The 15648-nt window shown below is 42.4% G+C and overlaps 1 protein-coding gene across 2 annotated transcripts in view; it reads left to right on the plus strand.

Annotated features, from left to right (window-relative positions):
* Positions 1–14062, plus strand: part of draxina (dorsal inhibitory axon guidance protein a) — a 47142-nt gene extending 33080 nt beyond the window's left edge. Inside the window, exons 4-7 of one of the 2 annotated variants that reach the window (XM_051675380.1) lie at positions 8228–8345; positions 8608–8700; positions 8809–8898; positions 12247–14062. In XM_051675380.1, coding sequence (XP_051531340.1) covers positions 8228–8345; positions 8608–8700; positions 8809–8898; positions 12247–12359 — 414 coding nt within the window. In that variant the 3' untranslated portion in view covers positions 12360–14062. Of the gene's footprint in view, positions 1–8224; positions 8346–8607; positions 8701–8808; positions 8899–12246 lie in introns of both variants that reach the window. The other variant, XM_051675379.1, reaches the window with a different exon arrangement.
* The last annotated feature ends 1586 nt before the right edge of the window (positions 14063–15648 follow it).

Genomic DNA, 15648 nt, shown 5'->3' on the forward strand with positions numbered 1-15648 from the left:
ACTACAGATTACAGAATACATGCTGTAAAATGTCATTTGTAACGTATTCCGTTAGATTACTCAAGGTCAGTAACGTATTCTAAATACTTTGGATTACTTCTTCAGCACTGGCAGATATTTTCACTTGTTTTGACTATAAAAACTCTGCCAGTAAAGTAAGACAAAATACACGTTAAAAATACATTCTCTGAAAAACCTAAATATCTTATGCAGTGTTGTTTCTAAAACAAGATACATCAAATTGATCTTGTTTTAGGAATTTTTTGAGATTTTTACAGGAAAACAATACAATCATAAAGAATATGATTTTTGCCCTAATATCAAACGTTTTACTAGAAAAGAACAAATTATGATCCAACGTGAATTTTCTTGATAAAAAAATATGATCGTGCCTGGTAATGTGCATGTAAAGGCTGGAAATATCATTTTAGCTTAGCGTAAAGCTGACAATTTAAACAAGGTTTATTTCTATTTCTTCTGCTCAAAACTTGAAGAACTTACTTCTCTGTCTGCTTGTATGAATGTAACACATCATAAGAAAGTGTTTCATCACTGTTCAAATGCACTTTGGATCGCATCATTTATATGTATAAATGTTTTCCATCTGAAAGGACTAAATATTAAACGAAACAAATGACAATAAAATGCAAAGTAATCTCTTCAGTAATCAAAATACTTTTTGAATGTAACTGTATTCTGATTACCAATTATTTAAATTGTAACTGTAGTGGAATACAGTTACTTATATTTTGTATTTTAAATACGTAATCCCGTTACATGTATTCCATTACTCCCCAACCCTGGGTGTGGATGTGCTTTTTTCGAGCGGGCGACCCGGGTTCGATTCCGCCTTTTTTTGCAGTGATTTGGTCGCGGTGAAGGTCGGGGAGTTTAGAGAAAGATTTGCTCTGGGTAAAATTACCTTTGGCTTTACTATCGTGATATTATAGTAACCATGTTTTTTGGCAGAAGCCATAGTTTTAGTGGAATTAACCATGGTGTTGCTACAGTAATATGGTGTTAATATAGTAACCATGCTTAATTTTGTGGTTGCAATGATTTTACTACAAAATACCATGGTGATACTATGGTTACTGTTGTAAAACCAAGGTTAATTTTTGAAAGGGAAGGTTAGGTTTAGGGGCAGGGGTTAATGTTGGGTGTCTGTGGGACTCATAATAAACATAATAAACATGCTCAGTGATGCCCCTAGACTGCATGTTAGAATTTAACTAGGGGTATAAATAATATCTGCCACTATTTGATCGGGGGTGCAAATAGAATCTAGCACTATTTGCACTTAGTGCAAAGAAGATGATTTTTGTTGCTATTGACACTAAGTGCAGTTAGCCTGAGCCAAATAATTATTGTAATTAAATACTTTTTAGTACGAAAAGTAGTGTTGCACATTACATCTAAAATTGTTGTAATCAGATTTATAGGTACTGACTTTCAATTAATTTAATTACTTTTAAATACTTCTAAAATAATATCATATACTGTATTTAGAATACATTTAAAACATGAATTGCTTTAATTAATACATCTGTTTGCATTTTGTGACAGCTGAACAGTGCGCACCCCCTAATGAGTCAATGAACAAGGAGGATATATAGACATTATTTTTAATTTGTTGCATGAAAAAACAAAAGCTTTTCTGTGAAAAGTATTTTAGAAAGCCACTTTAAAGCTGCACTATGGAACTTTGTGCTCTCTAACGACATCTGTGGTTGAAACTTAAAATTGCAAGCAATTTACGCAAGAGCACTTCACGTGAGCTGTGTTTCGCCACTGCTCTTCTGCGCAGATGAATCTCATGGTTTGAGCTTACCTGGACATCGCCTTTGTGTGATCATGTCTAGGAGATACTCAGAGCCGGAATCATAATGTTCTATTTTAAATATTACTTACTTTGATAAAGATAAACAGCACTCGTATTTGCATATTTTGAATTAATTAATTTTTACACTTTTAGCGCTTTTTGACACTACACTGTAGTTACCAGTATATTTTAATATGATTATTCAAATATTTTGATGTCAAACTCGTGATATGCATGAAATGAGTTCAATGGGAAGACTTCAATAATGATGATTAACAATAATTTATTAAACATGAAAATAATATGCTTAAATATGCAATATAACAATTACAAGAAGTCAATTTCAGAAGTCATGAATATTAGTAAACGTAACAATAACTTCACCAGAAAATGTAGATACATCGCGATCGGTTAACACGAGTATTGTTCGATTCATACAAGCCTGACATGCAGTATAAGCTTCAACAACCCTACCAGACAACATATCCAAGCATTATAGCAGGTAAACACCTTCGCCAAACAGTTAACAGATAAACATCCATCCAGACTGCAGTGATGCTCTCCTGAACTGTGTGACAGTGACTTGACTGAACTGAACAGCGTAGTTCCCCAGTTGGAACACGTGACAGCCGGTACTTCTTATCTGTGTTTACGGACATGACATGATGTTGCAAGGATGAATGACATAAGCCTGTGATTTAGTGCCAAATCCGACCCGACAGCTCAAAATATAAATCATTTTTATAGGCTTACCTATAAAAACCTAGCTTTTTTCATGTACTCAATCAATTAATGTATTTCCGTAGAGCAGCTTTAAAGTAATTAGAAATGTGGGTAATTTTCAACAAAGTAATCTGTAAAGTCAGTAATCTAATAACAATTTTAAAGATTATGTTCAGCGGAATATTCTTCCTTATTATGAAATATATCACTTTATGAATATGGTTTAATGTTCATGTCTTTAAGAGGGTGTGAAGAGGAGGAGGGCGTGGCCGGGCCGTGAGGATGCAAGCCCGGCACTGAGTTGCCCAGTCAGCGGGAGAGGGATAAAGGAGGAGCCGGGGACGCCAGAGAGAGAGAGAGAGAGAGAGACACACACACAGAGCTGTGTGTGTGTGTCAAAGTGTGTTGTTATGTTTCAGTTCAGCATTTTATGTTGGAATTAAAGTCTTGTTCCCTATCTGTCACTCACTCGACGTTGTGTCGATGTAGTGACACTAGGGGTCACTCTTGGGAGCCCCAAACACCTCTGATCTTTTTTTTTAAAAGACCAATGAGAATTGGCGAGTGGAATTTGCATGCCACTCTCCCGGACATACAGGTATAAAAGGAGCTGGTGTGCAACCACTCATTCAGATTTTCTCTTCGGAGCCGAGCGGTTCTATTCATTGAGCTGAAATCATCCACCGAGTTCATTCACCACTCTCTGCTGGATCTTACGGCGCATTTCAGAGGCTTCTCCCCTTCTGCATCTGTGGTTTGCAGAGAACGCCCCTGGGTGCTTCGGCAGAACATTTAAAAGAGTATATTCTAATAGAGTATGTTTTCTTTCTGAGCGGCACACACGGAATGTTTTTTTAAAGACGCGTCTTTTGAAAGATGCCTTTCCGTTTGTGTGTTATTCCTGGTTTTGGTCATTATCTCTCCACTTCCGACGGCCACGATCGCTGTCTTACGTGTCTGGGCACTGCCCATGTGGAGACATCGTTCGTGGATGGATCATGTCCTCATTGCGAGAACATGACCGTGGCAACGTTGCGGTCGCGGCTTGCATTCGTAAGAAAGCAAGCCACCCCAGCGGCTCCCCGCCTCAGTCCTTCTACCTACTGGTATGAGGCCATGCCGGTCAGCACTGGGGGCGATTTGGGGATCTCAATGGGACCACCTCCACTGGGTATCCCCCCACGGACCTCCCATTCCCCAGCACGCTCGCTTGCCCCGGTCGCGCACTTGGACGAGATCGCCGGCTCGTCTCAGGGCGAGTTCGACCCCTCGTTCAGAGCCCGGGAAGAGGATGAGTTATCGAGCGCAGCATCGGAGAGCGGGCTCGTCCAGTCAGACACAGAGGCTTCGACTGGGCTTCCTCCTTTGGGAATGGTCGCCCAGTCCCAGGCTGAAATGATGGACATGCTTTCCCGGGCGGCCACGAGTGTCGGGCTAGAGTGGAACCCTCCACTCTCCCCGGAACCCTCGCGGCTCGATGATTGGTTCCTGGGCTCCGCCCCGCCCCCATTCCTTTGTTCCCGGAAGTGCATGAGGAGCTGACAAGATTGTGGGAGGCACCTTTTACTGCCCGGTCCCGATCTTTCAGCTCCCCCGCTCTTGCTACCCTCAATGGCGGAGTGGCCAGGGGGTACTCGGTGATCCCCCAGGTGGATAAGGCACTTGCGGTGCACTTATGTCCACAGAGCGCTGCCACCTGGAGCGGGCGCCTGAAACTCCTGTCCAGGGCCTGTAGGTTTACGTCGTCCCTGATGGCTAAGGCCTACAGTGCCGCTGGACAAGCCGCCTCTGCCCTGCACACCATGGCTCTCCTGCAAGTACACCAAGCCAAGGCGCTAAAAGAACTGCACGAGGGTAGTTCTGACCCAGGATTGATGCAGGAACTGTGCTCAGCGACCGACCTCGCTCTCCGGGTGATGAAGGTCACGGCGCGGTCTCTCGGGCAGACGATGTCCACCTTCGTGGTCCAGGAGCGCCACCTTTGGCTCAACTTGGTTGAGATGCGAGGGGCTGACAAGGCACGGTTCCTTGATGCCCCCATCTCCCAGGTTGGCCTATTCAGCAACACTGTCAAGGACTTTCCCAGCAGTTCTCGGCGGTGAAGCAGCAGACAGAGGCTGCTAGACACCGCACCCCATCTGCTCATCGCCAAGTTGCATATCACAACTCGCCCACCGTCTCCTCCTCTGGAGTCAGCAGCGTCTCAAGTCGCTACGAGCCACTCACATCCCGGGCGACCTCAACACCGCAGCGGATGCGCTGTCACGTCAGGTTACCCTCAGGGGAGAGTGGAGACTCCACCCTCAGGTGGTCCAGCTGATTTGGAGTCGATTCGGTCGAGCACAGGTGGACCTGTTTGCTTCCCAGGAATCCTCCCACTGCCCGCTTTGGTATGCCCTGACCGAGGCACCTCTCGGTATAGATGCGTTGGCACACAGCTGGCCCCTGGGACTACGCAAGTATGCATTTCCCCCAGTGAGTCTACTTGCACAGACCCAAGGTCAGGGAAGATGGGGAGCAAGTCATCCTAGTAGCACCCTACTGGCCCACCCAGGCATGGTTCTCAGATTTCACGCTCCTCGCGACAGCCCCCCCCCGGTGAATTCCTCTAAGGAAGGACCTTCTCTCTCAGGGACGGGGCACCATCTGGCACCCACGACCAGACCTCTGGAATCTCCACGTCTGGCCCTTGGACGGGACGTGGAGGACTTATGTGGCCTACCGCCCATGGTGGTAGACATGATCACTCAGGCTAGGGCTCCCTCTACAAGGCACCTGTATGCCTTGAAGTGGCGTCTGTTCGCTAAGTGGTGTTCTTCCCAATGCGAAGACCCCCAGAGATGCGCAGTCGGATTGGTGCTTTCCTTCCTGCAAGAGAGGTTGGAGGGGCGGCTGTCCTCCTCCACCTTGAGGGTGTATGTAGCCGCTATTTCGGCTCATCACGATGCGGTAGATGGTAAGTACTTGGGGAAGCATGACTTGATCATCAGGTTCCTGAGAGGTGCTAGAAGGTTGAACCCCTCTAGACCGCACCTCGTCCCCCTGTGGGACCTCTCTGTAGTCCTTCAGGGTCTACAGGGAGCTCCCTTTGAGCCCTTGGAGTCAGCTGAGCTTAAGGCACTCTCTTTGAAGACTGCCCTCCTGACTGCGCTCACTTCCATCAAGAGGGTAGGGGACCTGCAGGCATTCTCTGTCAGCAAATTGTGCCTGGAATTCAGTCCGGGTTACTCTCACGTGATCCTGAGACCCCGACTGGGCTATGTGCCAAAGGTTCCCACGACCCCTTTTAGGGATCAGGTGGTGAACCTGCAAGCGCTGCCCCAGGAGGAGGCAGACCCAGCCTTGGCGTTGCTGTGTCTGGTGTGAGCTTTACGCATCTATTTGGATCGCACACAGAGCTTTAGAAGCTCCAAGCAGCTCTTTGTCTGCTTTGGTGGACAGCGGAAGGGAAGCGCTGTCTCCAAACAGAGGATCGCCCACTGGGTCATTGACGCCATCACGATGGCATATCAGGCTCAGGACGTGCCACCCCCTGCGGGGTTACGAGCCCACTCTACCAGGAGTGTGGCGGCCTCCTGGGCCCTGGCCAGTGGCGCATCTTTGGCAGACATCTGCAGAGCAGCAGGCTGGGCAGCACCAACACCTTTGTGAGGTTCTACAATCTCCGGATTGAGCCAGTCTCGTCCCGAGTAGTGGCAGGCATGAGCAGGTAAGTTCCGGGACAACTGGCCGGGTGTACCGCTTGCGCATAGCGCCTTTCCCCTACCTTGAGGGGAAGACGTGCACTCTTGACTCCCAGTAGTGTTCACAGACTGCGATCCCTGGATGACTTTCCTCCTTAGCCCTGTGGCAGTTGAGTTTGTGGAGAAACTCACTGCCGGATCAGTAAATGCACTAATGAGGCCCTGTACTGAGGTAGGTGCTCCGCATGTGCTGGTTCCCCCGAAGGCAACCCCATGTGATATTTTCCGCAAAATCGTTTCCCGTCGGTAAACTGCGTCTTCCTTGGGCAGGGGCCCCTCTGCGTCCGGTCGCCATGCTTTGTAGAAACTCCTCCTCCTCTGGGTAGGACCTACCATGGGACCTCTCCACATGACATACTTCCGACAAGGCTCGGTAAAGACCATGTGACGTATTTCCACTCAAAATACCCCCCCCCCTTTTTGGACAGGGTGTGGTCTCCATGGTGTCTTCCCCTTGGGAGTGACACCCCCCCGACGTAGACACTTAGGACTCCCAGTCAGTTAACAAATTCCACTCTTTTTGGAGAGAAAAGAGAAGGAAAAGAAGCCTCGGCTGGGCTAGCCTGTCCACCTATTCGTCGGGCAGTCGACTTGTTCCTGAAGGGCTGTTCAACGCTCATAAAGAACGTTGGGGAGGTTACGTGACGGCCTGGTGTGCTGGCTACGAGGCATACAACATTCTGCCCATCACACACCGCCACTTCACGTAACACAGTTCAGTTAGTTGTGGCATTTTGTATAGGGACCCCTAGTGTCACTACATCGACACAATGTCAAGTGAGTGCCAGATAGGGAACGTCATGGTTACTTTCGTAACCTCTGTTCCCTGATGGAGGTAACGAGATGTTGTGTCCCTCTTGCCACAACACTGAACTACCTGCTGAAATGGCCGGGACCTTATCTCGGCTCCTCAGCACAAAACCTGAATGAGTGGTTGCATACCAGCTCCTTTTATACCCATATGTCCGGGGGAGTGGCATGCAACTTCCACTCACCAATTCTCATTGGCCTTTAAAAAAAATAGATCAGAGGTGTTTGGAGCTCCCAAGAGTGACCCTTAGTCGTTCCCTCCATCAGGGAATGGAGGTTACAAAAGTAACCATGACGTTAATTGTTAATCAGGTTCCCGCATCCTCCTTTATCTCTCTCCTGCTAATTGGGCAACTCCTCCTCGTCACAGAGGGTATCTAGCAGAATTTCTGTACATTTGGACAACATTTATACTTTTTAGCACACCTCATCTGTGCAGGATTATTTTCAACATTAAGGCGGCATCTAACTAGCTGATTTTTCCAATGATTTTCAGGTGTTAGCTTTATTAACAGAATCACCGGCCTGGCAGAGGGAGACAGAGTGTGCATTAGCATCTCTCAGCGGGAGGCGTTAATCACTTGACTGTCGGGACTCCCTGCTGAGTTTAATGGCTTCAAGGACTGAAAAAACACATCTGTTTTGCTTGAAAAAATCATTCTGTCAATGAGGCGGGGTCTTGTGTTCTCGTCAAGTCACCAATGAGCTTCTTCTTCTACTGAAGACGTCAAGCTGATGTGAATGTTTTCATCACACTCAGATTCTGTCACCAAACTTTATTCTTGCACTAAAATGAACCACAACAGTCTGTTTTTATTGGATGCATTTCTTTATTTACTGAAAGCTGCATATGGACATGCGTTCTACGACAAGCCTCAATTGGATAAATAAACAATCACGCACTTTCCCCACCCCCACTCCCGGAGGCGGCATATTGCTGGGCAGCACACAAAAAAGTCGGCACCCAGAAGTCCACCAGCAATCTCATCTCCAACTACCTACAACCCGCAGCCACCCCATCAACAACCTGCTGAAGGGGGTTTAATAAGCAGCTTATCCAGAATAAACCTATTTAAGGTGTGAATCTCTATATCTTTTCCTTGATTCATGTTCAATCTGTCTTCAGAAGTCAGGCCATGGGAAAACCCAAGGGGAGGTGATGCCCACCCTAGACATGACGCTCTTTGACTGGACCGATTATGAAGATATGAAGCCTGTTGACTCTTGGCCATCCAGCAAAAGAAAAGGTATGAAAGCACATGCTCAAGTTACAAACTGTCATATTTGTTTCCTTTTTTTAATTTTTTTTTAATATATTTTAAGGCCAATAGCTTTTTTGGTGACCAAATTATATTCAAAGATCCAAAATAAATATTTGATTGTAAGATCGAATGAACCTCCGATAGATCGTTAAACCACTAAGCATAAATCATTTGCAGTCTCACAACTGATTTGGAAATAAAAGGTTTGAAAGGAGGCCTGTGTCTATATCTATTTCCCCCTACAAAGATAAACGGCGCAGCAAAAACAAGAGCAATGGAAACTCAACGTTTGATGCTGATGTCATCGAACCATGTGACCATCATCTCGACTGCCTCCCTGGTTAGTGCACCCCTTTAATCATGAAACATTACCCATCTACAACCATTTGCATCATATATATTAAAAGTCCTTACCTGTTTGTGTTTTATCTCACTGTACCTTGTTCAGGTTCCTGCTGTGACCTCAGAGAACACGAGTGTAAACCTCACAACCGTGGCTTGAACAACAAGTGTTATGATGACTGCATGTGTGAAGAGGGTGGGTGTGCCACAAGTAACAGACTTGTATTAAAGCTTTTGAAATTAATTTGCAAAGGATGCTGGTAAAAGAAAGTACTGACTGCTACAGTGTTCCAATAAGAGAACTTGGAGCCAGGTGTAGGTGATATAAACTCAGCAAAAAAAAAAAAAAAAAAGTCCCTTTTTCAGGACACTGTATTTTAAAGATTATTTTGTAAAAAATCCAAATAACTTTACAAATCTTTATTGTAAAGGGTTTAAACAATGTTTTCCATGCTTGCTCAATGAACCATTAACAATTAATGAACATGCACCTGTGGAACAGTCATTAAGACACTAACAGCTTACAGATGGTAGGCAATTAAGGTCACAGTTATAAAAATTTAGGACACTAAAGAGACCTTTCTACTGACTCTGAAAAACACCAAAAGAAAGATGCCCAAGGTCCCTGCTCATCTGCTTGAACATGCCTTAGGCATGCTGCATGGAGGCATGAGGACTGCAGATGTGGCCAGGGCAATAAATTACAATGTCCGTACTGTGAGATGCCTAAGACAGCGCTACAGGGAGACAGGAAGGACAGCTGATCATCCTCGCAGTGGCAGACCATGTGTAACAACACCTGCACAGGTTCAGTACATCCGAATGTCACACCTGCGGGACAGGTACAGGATGTCAACAACAACTGCCCGAGTTACACCAGGAATGCACAATCCCTCCATCAGTGCTCAGACTGTCCGCAATAGGCTGAGAGAGGCTGGACTGAGGGCTTGTAGACCTGCTGTAAGGCAGGATCACCGGTAACAACGTCATCTATGGGCACAAACCCACCTTCGCTGGACCAAACAGGACTGGCAAAAAGTGCTCTTCACTGACGAATCGTGGTTTTGTCTCACCAGGGGTGATGTTCAGACTCACGTTTATCGTCGAAGGAATGAGTGTTACACCGAGGCCTGTAATCTGGAGCGGGATCGATTTGGAGGTGGAGGGTCCATCATGGTCTGGGGTGGTGTGTCACAGCATCATCGGACTGAGCTTGTCGACATTGCAGGCAGTCTCAACACTGTGCGTTACAGGGAAGACATCCTCCTCCCTTATGGGGTACCCTTCCTGCAGGCTCATCCTGACATGACCCTCCAGCATGACAATGCCACCAGCCATACTGCTCATTCTGTGCATGATTTTCTGCAAGACAGGAATGTCAGTGTTCTGCCATGGCGAGCGAAGAGCCCGGATCTCAGTCCGATTGAGCACGTCTGGGACCTGTTGATGAGGGCTAGGGCCATTCCCCCCAGAATGTCTTAGTTGTGTATGTCTTAGTTGTTGAATCTTTTTATGTTCATACAAATATTTACACATGTTAAGTTTGCTGAAAATAAAAGCAGTTGAGAGTGAGAGGATGCTTCTTTTTTTGCTGAGTTTATGAGACCTTTAATGATTGCTCAGATGGGGAGATATGCAAGGTTTCAACAAATAATCAAAAGAATACAAAAATAATCAGCATTTGAATCACTGAAGCATCACCTCATAATTGTGTCACATTATGAATGTAAATAAATTTAACAGAACACAAATATAATGAAATTAAGCTATTCTCTTGACTGACTGAAAGTTATCATGACGGTTTCTCTTTGATCAATAACCATCTGAATAACAATGAAGACTGTATATTAAGGCACACTCAGATTCACGAGTGAATATAAACAAATTCTATCAACATCATGACATAGTACTTATAAACATTCAAAATGACAATATATGCAAACAAGAATGCAAATATTGAGAAACTTACTTCGTCCTTTACTCATACACTGTCCCCAACAACTGGTGCCATGTCTATTCACTAATTACTCCATTTCTTAGCAATACGTTTTGCAACACGTTTCCTGCTGCACTACTGTACATTTAGAGGGCTATGAGAGGTGCTTATTCACACAGCTCCGCAACTGCGCCAAACTTGAAGAATTTTGAACAGCATTTATTCGTTGTTCAGTGATCTTTCACCCAAAAATGAAAACTGTGTCATGATTTACCCACACTCATGTCATTCCAAACCTATTTGACTTTCTTTGTTACAAGACACACAAAAGGAGAACTTTAGAAGAATGTCCAAGCTGCTGTTTTCCATTTAACAAAAGTTAATTTGAACTGGTACTAACAAGCTTCAAAAGTAACAAAAAGTTTAAGAGCAGCTATTATGGTTTTTCAAATATTACCTTTCATGTAGTGTGTTATATAGCTGTTTGTGAATGTAAAAAAGTCTGCAAAGTTTCAAAAATCAAAGTGCACGAAATATGGAGTTATTGACACCCAAAAGAAAGAACCGATTTTGAACACCTGAAACGAGTCGTTAGTAATTCCACACTTACTTCCAGTACTAACCTATGTAATTTGGTAACAAAAAACCCGCCTCTGGTCTGTTTACATGTACGGCCAGTGCAGGCTGTTAGCCTGTTAGCTGTTAGCCTCTGCTAACTGGCTAACTCACGTTATTGTCAAACTACATATAAACTTAGCACTGAGAAACATCCTGTTCTCGTCGTGCTTGCGTTGGTGGTTCGGGTTGATCTTCCAATGTATCACTGTCAGACTCGGGCTCAAATTGGTAAGGTAAAACAGACATTTTTTCAGACGGAGCTGAAACTCGGATATGGTAGTGGCCGTTTCCTTTCCGCCACGTGCTGTTAGCGGTAGACCAATCACAACAGACTGGGACATCTGACCAATCAGAGCAGAGTAGGCTCTCTGAAAGGAGGAGTTTAGAATGATTCCTTTAGAATGGATCATTGAAGGAGTCGTTTTTGAAACTGGGAAAAAAAGTTAATGCTGCAGTTTAAATTATGAGCAAATTAAAGTGTTTTTTGACCTTGGATGCATGTAAATCTATTGTATGAGACCTTTAAAACAAAATGGCATGTTTAAAAATTATAATAGGTGCATTTTAACACACAAAAAGTAAAAAAAAAAAAAAGAAAAGAAAAAAAGAAAAAAACTAAAAAGGATCATGAAAGTAGTCCATACAACTTGTGTGCTTTATTCCAAGTCTTCTGAAGCTTTATGATAGTTTTGTGTGAGAAACACAAGTCGTTATTGACTGAAAATCTTCCCCTCCGCCAGAATTTGCAAATTGTTTTGGTGATGAAAATTGGTCATGAGTCACTTGAGAACCAATGACGTTTCCTATATACCAAGCCTTTTGTGTTCCACGAAATAATGAAAGTCATATGGGTTTGGAACAACATGAGGGTGAGTAAAAAAAAAATATTTTGGGGTGAACTATCCATTTAGTGTTTAATATTTGGTTTTATAAAGTGCAAAAATCACATCTATAGATTTGATTTTTTTAGACTTTTTTAAATTCTTTCAGGTCTGCGCTGTTACGCCAAGTTCCACCGCAAGCGAAGGGTGACCCGAAGACGTGGCCGCTGCGTGCAACCGGAAAGAGCCAACAGCGACCAAGGAGCCTTCATCACCATCTGACATCGTATATAGAGAGATAATGAAAGAATGACTGATGAGAAAGATAATAATAATAACATCCACATTCTCATCCTCCCATGGACTGCAAGATAAACTGAGCTCAGCCTGAACAAGAGATCAGGTCAAAGTTAAAAGCTCCTCAAAATTAGCTGGCACTCAACCCACAGTATAAATGTACATATACAGATCTGTCATAAGTTACATGTGCATTGTGTAGCCTAACTGTTACCTGTGTTTCTCAACTGGTAGGTTGCAACCCAAAAATTGGTCATAGGTCTATTTTGATAGGGTCGAAAACAGTGCTAAATGCAAATAAAAAAATGCAACTAACAGTGCATAGTTAGAATAGCAGAAATAAATAGGCTTATCGATAGGCTTAATAGGTCCAAATAATAAAAAATAAAAAAATAATACAAATAAATTAATACATTTTTTGTTGCGTCCACTGTATTTTGGAGCAAAATCATCTGTCACTAGATTATACTAGTATATTATGTGGCTCAGTGTTTGTTCCATAGGTCAGGCTGGTAAATCACACTTCTGCTGTTGTTAATGCGTTTATAACATTTTCAGTTTTCCTGTTCAGTCTATGTCATGGTAATAATTTTGCATATTGTTGGACCTATGCAGTTGCTTGGTAAAAAATGAAAATAAATAAATCTATGTTTGATTTTATTTACATTTTTTGTTTACTTTTGTATGATTTTTGTACTGTGTAGAGTTGTCACTTGATGTCCAATGTAAAATCTGGGTCCTGAAGCACAACCAGTTGAGAACCACTGACCTGTACTGTACAGATGAATTTGTGTCTAAAAGGAAGTTTTTTTTCTTCTACTGATTAATCTCATTGACTACTACTCTTGTATTCTAAATGAAGCTGAATTGTTTGGTTTGATTTGTAATATATGCTTTATGTATTCTAGTACCAAACCGCTTTCTTTATTGAGAGATGTTATTGTGAACTGGAAATGTGCTCTTTAACAATGGCTGTGTCGTGACAGAATGATGGATTGATGAATGAGTATCTGTGATGGGTTAAAGGAATAGAGGTGGACAGAAGAGAGTGAAGGAGAGATGGATGACTTGTCAGTTTAAATCGCTGTGCTTCTTTAGGGTGCGACACACCTCTGTGTCCCATCAACCGTTTAAGAGAGTTTTACGTTAGCAGGGCTGTAGAATTGCCCTAGTCTTTGTAAAGTCCTATAAATCTACATTCTGTCACATTGTTTTCCACTTGAGACTTCTCTAGCTCCACAAAATATAAATTATTTTTAACTGAAATGCCAGAGAAATAAACTTCTCGATGTTACGATCCTAACAGTATTTTTTTTAATGTTTTTTATTTTACAGATAGATGTTCTGCAACAATTCCACACTTTTTTTTAAGAACACAGGCGAGTGCTCAAAAAAGGGGGTGTGCAAAGACAACAGTTATGTTTGGAATGGAATACTATCTTAAGCGGGGTGGGGGGGGGGCACATTCTAAATCTCATCAGCCTCTCTTCACAATATGACAGTTTTAAATCATTTTTGATAATATGTGAAAAGTATATGTGATTTTTTTTTTTTTTTAGAATATGTGAAATAATTTGAAAGCATATCAACTTAACTTTTAAGAACCTCAGCATTTTTTTAATTTTAGATCTTTAATAATTACAACTGAAATGTAGCAACCATGTATGAATGAAAATGTTCATATTAAACAGAAGAATTATCATATATTTTTATGACTCCTGTCAAATATTTCAAACAGTCCAGACAGCCAGAACCAAAGAATCAAAGCATAAGTGCCAAATATGATCTCACCAGAACAGTTTCAGAAGCTTGTGTCACTTCTCTGTCTACACTGTTGACTTGGTCACTGACGTTTTTTTGTTTGTTTTTTTCCAAAAAATAAATATGCCACAAACATTACCATTACCATTAATCTAATTTCAACATAATGGCCAAACAAAAACATGGAAAAGTCAAAAAACAATATCATTGTTAAGATGTAGGCTATACTATGACATAAGATTATTGTTGTCACACACATGACCACATGCAAGAAATCCTGAATGTCTGTTCCCTGGCTGGTTGCATGAGTCATTATTGGTGATTCAGCGTTTCAGTGAAAAAACTAACAATAAAGAGGTCCAAGATTAAGAACTCGCTAAAAGTGACCAAAATGTAAAATGTTTTCATCTATTTAACAACATTTACTTACAATAGTCAAAGATGTCTTTACAATAGTCAGAGTTGACTTAAAATAATTAAAGATGGCTCAAGCCTTGTCTTTGGTAGATTGCATATTGTCAACAGCTGTCAACAGTCTGTTGCACTAATGCCTGGCAGGCTGTTGAGCTCAGTAATATTAATCACATTGTCTGCCTTCACCCAAACTGATTTGTTGAATCAAAACGCAGATGGTGACATGTGAGCGCTAGCCAATGGGATTACTGCTTTTGAGTTAGTTCCGCCCACTTTCAAATAATCAGTTAGCAGAGACTTCTGCAGGGTCTTAAAGCTTCGTTTTAGGCGACAGACAAACTTTTTTCCCCCTGCATTACGATTAAGCAAAATAAACGTCGTAAAATGTGAATATTATTTCTCAAAAAGTGTGGGGAGGAGGGGGAGAGCGAATTTAGTTATTTCTAAAAGTGAGGGGGACATGTTCCCCCAGTTATATTGGTTGCTATGCCCCTGCTGTCTTACTATTTAATAAACAGTGCGCAGTCTACACTGCATTCTAGATTTTTTTTTTAAAGTAATTAAAATAGTATGCAGTATGACAGGATAAACATAAAAAAAAAATACGAGACATTGTCACATGCCACATGACCAGTGTTGGACAAGTTACTAAAAGTAATCCGCTACCAATTACTTCCATAAAATTGTGACCAGATTACTTTACTGAATACTTTATCAAAAAGTAATCACATTACTTATTACTTTTAAGGTACTTTTTAAAACACTTCTCTCAGAAAAGTTTTTGTTTTTTGGGGGGGAGGGGGGGTTTGCTCAGTCTATTTTCTCCTCGTTCACTTTCGCACACAAGTCACACTCAACACCACATGCTTCTCCTTTACAATGACTTATTAGGGGGCGTATGCCCTTCAGCTGTCACAGAATCTTAAAAAGACAGACATTTGAAGGTAATTTATGTTTTAAATTCTACATAAATACTGTATGATTTTAGAAATGTGTTACCCAAGTAATTTACTTAAAAGTAATATTATTAATTAAAAGTCAGCAACTGTAACCTGATTACTAGAATTTAAAATGTAATGTGTCACTACTTTTTGACTTA

This window comes from Myxocyprinus asiaticus, chromosome 37, assembly GCF_019703515.2.
Source record: "Myxocyprinus asiaticus isolate MX2 ecotype Aquarium Trade chromosome 37, UBuf_Myxa_2, whole genome shotgun sequence".
NCBI classification, from domain to species: domain Eukaryota; kingdom Metazoa; phylum Chordata; class Actinopteri; order Cypriniformes; family Catostomidae; genus Myxocyprinus; species Myxocyprinus asiaticus.